This window comes from Triticum aestivum, chromosome 3A (assembly GCF_018294505.1).
Source record: "Triticum aestivum cultivar Chinese Spring chromosome 3A, IWGSC CS RefSeq v2.1, whole genome shotgun sequence".
Taxonomy (NCBI): Eukaryota; Viridiplantae; Streptophyta; class Magnoliopsida; order Poales; family Poaceae; genus Triticum; species Triticum aestivum.
Genome location: NC_057800.1, coordinates 549,891,988 through 549,899,804, shown reverse-complemented (window position 1 = coordinate 549,899,804; position 7,817 = coordinate 549,891,988). Strand labels below are relative to the sequence as shown.

General features: G+C 44.8%; 2 protein-coding genes across 3 annotated transcripts; one reads left to right on the top strand and one right to left on the bottom strand.

The window, feature by feature from the left end:
• Positions 1 to 1,074: 1,074 nt before the first annotated feature.
• LOC123058601 (lamin-like protein) lies at positions 1,075 to 1,906 on the top strand. Its single transcript, XM_044481307.1, has 2 exons — positions 1,075 to 1,302; positions 1,411 to 1,906. The coding sequence occupies exons 1-2, from the start codon at positions 1,128 to 1,130 to the stop codon at positions 1,755 to 1,757; spliced, it is 522 nt and encodes a 173-aa protein (XP_044337242.1). The 5' UTR covers positions 1,075 to 1,127; the 3' UTR covers positions 1,758 to 1,906.
• A 1,102-nt stretch (positions 1,907 to 3,008) lies between these two features.
• On the bottom strand, positions 3,009 to 6,959 carry LOC123062151 (protein RETARDED ROOT GROWTH, mitochondrial). 2 transcript variants are annotated; one of them, XM_044485518.1, is made up of 7 exons: positions 6,555 to 6,959; positions 6,257 to 6,368; positions 5,974 to 6,133; positions 5,082 to 5,221; positions 4,852 to 5,003; positions 3,691 to 3,805; positions 3,009 to 3,604 (listed from the first exon to the last, which is right to left on the bottom strand). In XM_044485518.1, the coding sequence occupies exons 1-7, from the start codon at positions 6,857 to 6,859 to the stop codon at positions 3,467 to 3,469; spliced, it is 1,122 nt and encodes a 373-aa protein (XP_044341453.1). In that variant the 5' UTR covers positions 6,860 to 6,959; the 3' UTR covers positions 3,009 to 3,466. The 2 variants fall into 2 exon arrangements, with proteins under 2 accessions (XP_044341453.1, XP_044341451.1); XM_044485516.1 differs by having other exon boundaries at positions 3,282 to 3,604; positions 5,082 to 5,230; positions 6,555 to 6,958.
• Positions 6,960 to 7,817: the final 858 nt, after the last annotated feature.

Below are 7,817 nucleotides of genomic sequence, written 5' to 3'. Positions count from 1 at the left end.
TCTTGCAGATGCTGCAATCGTTTTTTAATTTAAAAAAGCAGCACCTTTACTTATTAGAAACAATGGTTACATCGTCTATAAGAAGAAGCTCATGAGCTACTTTATTTGCTCCCTATTACAACATTCAAAACTAGCAAGAGAAAAATCAAAAGGCCATGAACTAGCAATCATCAAAAACTGTCACCGCTGCTCCTGCAGAATGTCCTCCATTTCTTCATTGTGTCAATGACTTCCATGTTATCAGAGTAAATAACGAGACTATTGCAGCCCGCATTTTGTTTCAACAATAAACCAAACCTAAGCACTAATACTTCTGCTGTCAGAACATCAGTGCACCACTCAATCTTTCAATTTGCGCTAACAATGGAATTTTCTTTGTCATCCCTGAGGACAGCACCCGCTGTGCCCCTTAGCGGATCATGATAAAAAAAAAAGGCATCCACATTTAGCCTAACAAATCCCATAGGAGGTCTACTCCATCCTTCAATTTTTCTACTTGCATTAGGTGAGTGGGCATTTACATAGTTTGCTGTTATAGCACGGATCCTCATGAACATTTGGTACGTCTCTTGAGACTTTCCCTCATGAACCAGCTTACGTCTATTCCATCATAAATACCACACAGTTATCGCGATCAGCTCCTGTGCATTCTGGACGCCAAATATAGACAGAGGCCTAGGGCAAATGTTTTTCGGTTATGCTCTCTTTTTTAGAAAAAAAAGGCTTCCGTTGCTTCACAAACATCGCAGTCAAACATCGCAGGGGGTGTCATATCCGGCAGCTACGGCCTACGGCCATGTCCATTCCACCGGCTCCTCTTCATCCTATGAAAAAGAAAACGGTGGAATTTTTACTAAAAGGCCCCGCCTAGCAGTCACCGCAGAGTCCACTTTACCGGAGGCGCTCCAGCTATGTCTCCGCTGCCGCGTCGTGCGCCATGCGCTCTCGCCGCGCAGGGCGGTGTACCCCGCGGCCGCAACACACGCGTGTAATGTGCCATATGTTTGTTACCGCGTGCTCGCCGCTTGTTCGAATTCCCGGCCCGGTCCACGCGGCTCCATAAATACCCTCCCGGCTTCACGCATTCCACCCCTTCCTCCTCCTCAGCCTCCACCGATCTCCAAAAAATGGCCGCGCCCAATCTCCCCCTCTTCCTCCCCGTGGCGTTCCTCCTCCTCGCGGCGGCGCCGGCCCCCTCCGCCGCGGAGAAGTTCGTCGTCGGCGGCAAGAAGAACTGGGCCGCCAACGTCAACTACACCACCTGGCCCGACCAGTACCACTTCCACGTCGGCGACTGGCTCCGTAAGCACCCCACTCCTCCTCCCTAGTTTCCACCGTCTTCTCGATCGATCTACCATTTCCCGGCCCGGCCAACTGATCCGCCCGTGCACATACGCGCGCGTGCTGCAGAGTTCAACTACGCCAGGGACATGTACGACGTGGTGCAGGTGGCGGACGCGGCGGCGTACGACAAGTGCGACGCGAGCAAGCCCCTCGTCAAATACGACCGCGGCCGCGGCTTCGTGTTCCAGCTCAACCACACGGGCCGCTACTACTTCATCTGCAGCCGCGGCTACTGCTGGAGCGGCATGAAGGTCACCGTGCTCGTCGAGGAAAGTCCCGCGCAGCCGCCGCACGCCGCGGCGCCGTCGCCCAACGCGGCCGCGCGCCACGGCGTCGTCGCGTGGGCCGTCGCCGCCGCCGCGGCCTCGCTCTGCGCGGCGGTTCTGGGTTTGCCGTTTGCGGTGTGGCTGTGAATGTGACCGTGTGAGCGGAGGGAAGGGAGGACCAATGGGTCTTTTTCCAGTATGGGCCGTCCGGGCCTTCAGCGCCACTGCGTGGCCGTTTATGGAAGGTACTTGCTGATTAAGAAAGCGTGCTTTGGAAGTTTGCGTATTTCCTGCAAGTTTTGTTCCGGCATTTTGGTAATGACGCGCACACGCAACTGTAGAAAAAACAAAACGGCACATGCAGTGCTGAGACAAAAATAGCACACGCGGCAAATCATGAAAAGAAGTAGAAAAGATTATAAGCATATTATTTTTTTGAGAAAAGAAGTTCCCTCAGGTTTGAGACAACCGATGGAAATGTGTCTTAAAGGGACTGCCAAAAAAAGTGAGATTGGTTGTGCTCATAACTCTTGACAATCAAAAGAAAACTTCAGCCAAAAAAAACAGTAATCGTGAAGCAAATGGCAAGAGACACGAGGCACAATGCGAGCGAATCCATCTGCGGTTGATTTTAGATTATTTTTTTAGGCAAGGTTTATTTTAGTGACACGAGAACCCAAGTGCGGCAGTCTTGACACTTTTCCAAATGCCGTGCTCTGTTTGCTCGTCATTTCATATCCTTATTCTTCGTGTTGGGCTGCTGGTTATCTATGGAAGGTATTAATTGTGAGATCACGTTTATGTGCGTGTTCTCCGTGCATCGTCACCCTCAAAACCTCATCTCTTAAATTTTTTATTAAAAACATTTATGTGTCCCAGGAGGAAGGAAACATATGTCTATCTCTATACTCTAAAAAATAAAATTGAACGTCTATTGCTTTCGCACATGGAGCAAAAGTTTGGCTTTTCCCAAGAAATTTTACAAGCACAGAAAGGATTTTTCTTTTCTTTTTTTAGATGAGTCCAGAAAGGAATTGGTCATGTACGTACGTAATGTTTTCTCAGAATTTTTTGCCATTCGTGACATTACGTTTTGCAACCGAGTGCCCACTCTCTTGGGTGCACCTTTGAAATTCTTTGTCAGTAAATAGAAAAACTGTCTAAAGGAACCCTAGGTATATTTAGTTACTTTTAAATCCTTTTGTGACTGCCATTATCAGGGATTTGAGGCACTGATTTAACACGCGCCATTATCAGGTAGAATACCCATGGTAACAATGTTACCCCGTTGGCAAACAAATGCAAAAAAATCCTAACATTTCAGAACCATATACACTACTGCTGGAACACAGGGAAATTCATCTCAAGCTATTTCTGATACTGAAATGTGAGGAATACTAGTGCAAAGTAATTGAAAATGCCATTGAGTAATGGTGAGCCTTTTTTGTTGTCACTAAAAGGGCAGAACCTAACACAAGCCTAAAATAATATAACTGAACCCTGCCAGCATTGTTGTTGAAAGAGAGCATCTAATAAGAACATCTCTGGAAAACTAAAAAGGTTTACCAAGCACCAATGCCCTGGATGTTGCTGGCCATTAGGTCATTGGAGAGTGAAGGAAATAATTTTCTGACCTAGTAATCTATAAAATTTCCTCAGGACAAAAGGATAAAACCCAAAAATGCACTCTAGGCAATACCAGAGCAATCAGAGAGTGCCTGAAGGGAACATAGCCTCCAGCTGCTTTCAACTGAGGTTAGAGATCATCAGTAGGGAATGGCGACAGAAAGAGGAGAATGTAATTAATATAGCAGTAGGTGATGACTGATGAGCTGTGGGCCAATGAGTGAGAGTGCTCAAGACATCATGCTGGAATCCTTGATAATTTCGTATAGTGAGATCACAATCTCAATAGCCAGCAGAATTATGACACCCCACTCCAGAAAATTCGATCGTCTATTTTGGAGCACTTCTTGAAGAAAATGAACATTGTGCTGTTACCAACAATGAACTGTAAGTGAAAATGTGAAATAGGGTGGATGAAATCAGCTATTGCACTAAAGAAGAACGAACAAAATACCTCCACGAATTTCAGTTTGAAGTCTAGGCTTCCAAAACGTTGATTCAGTTCATATTCTTCCCGAAGATACTCCAGAATTTGTGCATAATTTGCATTTTTCCAAGCAATTTCTGACCTGTAAAAAATCATGTTGTTCATATTACGATGAAAAAGAAGACTCTAGCATCCATGTTATGCATTTAAGTACAGATTAACAAAGTCTCTTTTTCATAACTGTCTTAGCTAATTTTATTTTATTTTGAACGTGTCTTAGGCTCTTAGCTAATTCTGGGAATAATAGTCTCACAGTACATCTGTGGTTCTTTGAATCTCGAAGCGTAACACAATGCTAGTAAAAAGACTAAAAATATAAAGAGCTGTGGCATTGTATATTTTGTATGTATGGAGAACAAAATATTAACCTTTCTTGAAAGCACGAGGAAAGTTATTCAATTAACAGAATAAATATTACTGTTTCTTTTTCTGAGAGAAGTACCATGTGAGTACCAAACTGGCCTATAGATATCAATTATCATATAGTCCTACTCCCTCCGTCCGGAAATACTTGTCATCAAAATGGATAAAAAGAGATGTATCTAGAACTAAAATACATCTAGATACATCCCCTTTCATCCATTTTGATGACAAGTATTTCCGGACGGAGGGAGTACATGGCTACGATCTCAAGTTATGTCTTCTTAGGTTTTAGACAGTTACATGCCTTCTGTTCCATAACACAACACAGCACATGGGGTTGATGCATAAAGAAATTCCTTCCTTCAAGAAAGTGACAACACATACACTGCTAAAATATATGGTACTCCTTCCAATCCATATTACTTGACGCACATTTAGTACTACCTCCGTCTCGGTGAATAAGTCATTCGCGTAGTTCTAGGTCGACGATTTAACTATCTAAATATGTATTATATGTGACAAAAAATATATATTTAGAAACTACATCCGTGTAGAAATCTAGTGATATACTTTTCATGACATGTAACACATATTTAATTCCTCAAATCGATGACCTAGAACTACGCGAATGACTTATTCACCTAGACGGAGGTAGTACCGACTTTAATACAAAGGTGTATTAAGTGTGTGTCAATTAATATGGATGGAGGGAGTATATGATATATAATATGCAGGAGGAGGGAGTGCCGCACTTAGAGTGCATACCTGTCAAAAAGGCCAAGTCTAATGATAACATCTGCGAGATTAGAATTAGCCTTGCCCACAAGTTGAAAGAGCTTCTTTCTTTTCATTGTGAAGTCCCCAGTCTTCTCCATGATACGATTGATTTCAGTAAATTCCTCAACCATATCATCAACCTATTAAAGTAGCGTCTTAGAACTTAAAACCATACAACCACATTAAAATAGTTTCTTGACTTTGCTCAATCACAGTACCTGCCGTATGTAATGATCAAGAGCGATACTTTGACCAAGAACACTTGAAATGATCCGAATTCCATCAGTGTCTAAATATTTAAGAACTATATAATCAAGACCTCCTTTCATCCATGTTGTCAGGAATGGCTTCTCAACTACTGCATAATCTGGTAATTGTTAAATAAATGTCATCATGTGAGAATATAATACAGGTTCAGTGTTATAGAAGCGGATTAAGCGATAGGTGCCATATTTCCGCTGTTATTCTGTTAGGCCAGGGGCACCTAGTCGGTCCCAGGCAAAAATAAATAATAAATAAAATTGCGGGAATCTTAGGCATGATTGGGTGCCTATATACTTATGCAGGTGCAACTACATAATTTGAACTGTTCTGCATAAATAATTAGAGAGCATTCTACTCCCTCCGTCCCACAATGTAAGACGTTTTTACATTGTGGGACGGAGGGAGTAGATATTTGCTCCCCTGGAAAATGAGGCTTGACTCAACTTCTCATATTTCTAAATATGTCTGTTTTAACATGCAATTCTGCATGGACTGCCACTGCATAACCCACTGCACCTTGTACAACGTTGCACATGTTTCATAGTAAATTTAAAAAGCATTTGCAAACAATTAAATTAAGAAGGACAGTTCCAGAAGCGATATAAAGGTTCAGCCAAAGCATTGTGGCATATAAATGCACTACATCAAACACAAATTAAATTCAGAGTGATTCTCATCCTCAATTGTCTTTATCAAATGTCAGCAGTCATTATCATCAAAGGAAATTGGATTGATCATGCACATACATGGAAATGAAAAGAAGAATAAATACAAATTGATGAGGAAAAGTACACTATTTAGCAGTTTACACAATAACAGGCCAGCTCGTGAATAGCATGGACATACCGTCTTTCCTCATCTCCGGAAGCCATCCCGAAGCATGATTCCTGATCATATCAAGATAGTGCTCAGCTTCATGATCAGCAATATTGAAGAGCACAGCAGAACCATATTGGAATACAACCACATAGCGATAGCAAAATCTGTTGTCCTTCACTCCAATGGACTACAGAAACGTCAGATAAATGAGGTTATCTGATGCACATACAACAACATGTTCAACAAACGGTCAAACACGAACATAATTCTTGGCCCTCAAAATATGTTGCGCTGCACCGAAATCACTTACCATGATCTCTGGAGGGAATTCAGAGTAGCGGAGCGCGATGTAGTTTAGCGACCGGGTGGATGGAGGCACCACGTCGCTCCCGTGCTCCGCCTGAAGGCTCTTCAAATCAATGCTGTAAAATATTGGATTAAACAGAATCAAACAAAAGTAGGTTTTTCATTCCTCTGCACTGAATCACCGTGGCCTCCGACGACAATGTTGCATGAGAGATTGAAAAAAACACAGTAGCACGCAAGGTCTTCCTTGCAGAACTATCATCAAACACCCAGCGTACAGCCACCCGCGCGTTCCAACTCACCTGGTGGAGAGGAAGTAGGCCTTGACGGGGATGTAGCGCGACAGGCCTTCCTCCTCCTCCTCCTGTGGGGGCGCGGGGGCCGGGGCCGCCTCTGCCGCCGCCCGGATCCAGGCCCAGTAGGCCGAGCTCCCGAGGCCGGAGTCGCGGGCGTCATGGGACGCGGTCGCAGCGACCGCCACTGCCGAGGAAAAGGGAGACACGCGGGCGGGGAGGTGCGGCAGGCGCGCCGGAGTGGGGATCGTTGGTGGCGGCCTCGTCTCGAGGAGGCGGCGGAGATGGTGGCGGCACGCGCGCAGCCGCCCCATCTGTTACAGCGACCTGGTGCCGCGCCACGACGCGAGCAGCGAAGCTCCGGTTGGCCTTTCTCCGAGTATCTACTTGTTTTGTTTTCCCCGAAAATCACTCGCTTTGTTCTTGGGGAGAAAGGAATGGACGGCAACATGGGCTTTATATTTGGGCTCACTGGGCTTACAGGCCAGCCGGCCTGGCATGCTCTAGTTTACCTGGGCCGTCCCATATTCACTTTCTATGATTTCGCGGGAGCAACTAATTAACGAGGGCTCCTTCGGGAGCCTCGCAACGATCAGCGTCACTTGGCGCGCTCTCAGCCATTTATCACGTGTCGCGCTCTGGACGCTTCCTTCAAATTTTGTTTTTTTTCTCGCACGCGTTTTCGGCTTTTTAAACGGTTTTTTTTTATTTTCTTGACATTTTGGTTTTCCACCCGTCTTTCTTAGCTTTTCGATTAAAAAATTTGGAAAAAATTGCTTGAAAAAATATGTTTTTTTCTTTCACAAGAGTTACGGTTTTGCTTTCACGAGAGGTACGGTTTTACTTTCGCGAGAGTCACGACCGTGCCTCTCGGAAACGAAAAAACACGTTTTTTGTTTTTTGTTTTCCTTTCGCGAGAGTCACGGTTTTACTTCTGTGAGAGGCACGGTTGTGCTTTAGCGAGAGTCACGGCCGTGCCTCTCGGGAACGGAAAAAACGCGTTTTCTGTTTTTTTTTTCTTTCGCAAGAGTCACGGTTGTGCTTTGGCAAGAGTCACGGCCGTGCCTCTCGGAAACGAAAAAAAACGTGTTTTCTGTTCTTTTTTCTTTCGCGAGAGTAACGGTTTTGGTTCCGCGAGAGGCACGGTTGTGCTTTCGCGAGAGTCACGGCCGTGCCTCCTCGGAAAAAACGTGTTTTCTCTTCTACTTTTTTTTCTTCCGCGAGAGTCCGGTTTTGCTTCCGCGAGAGGCACGGTTGTGATTTCGTGAGAGG

Bases quoted from the DNA above. Each gene is read 5' to 3' on its own strand.
- LOC123058601 (XM_044481307.1), top strand. From the start codon at position 1,128: ATGGCCGCGCCCAATCTCCCCCTCTTCCTCCCCGTGGCGTTCCTCCTC. The intron at 1,303-1,410 runs GTAAGCACCCCA...CGCGTGCTGCAG, and splicing joins CCACGTCGGCGACTGGCTCC to AGTTCAACTACGCCAGGGAC.
- LOC123062151 (XM_044485516.1), bottom strand. From the start codon at position 6,859: ATGGGGCGGCTGCGCGCGTGCCGCCACCATCTCCGCCGCCTCCTCGAG. The intron at 6,134-6,256 runs GTAAGTGATTTC...ACGTTTCTGTAG, and splicing joins AATTCCCTCCAGAGATCATG to TCCATTGGAGTGAAGGACAA. The intron at 5,004-5,081 runs GTACTGTGATTG...CTACTTTAATAG, and splicing joins TTGATCATTACATACGGCAG to GTTGATGATATGGTTGAGGA.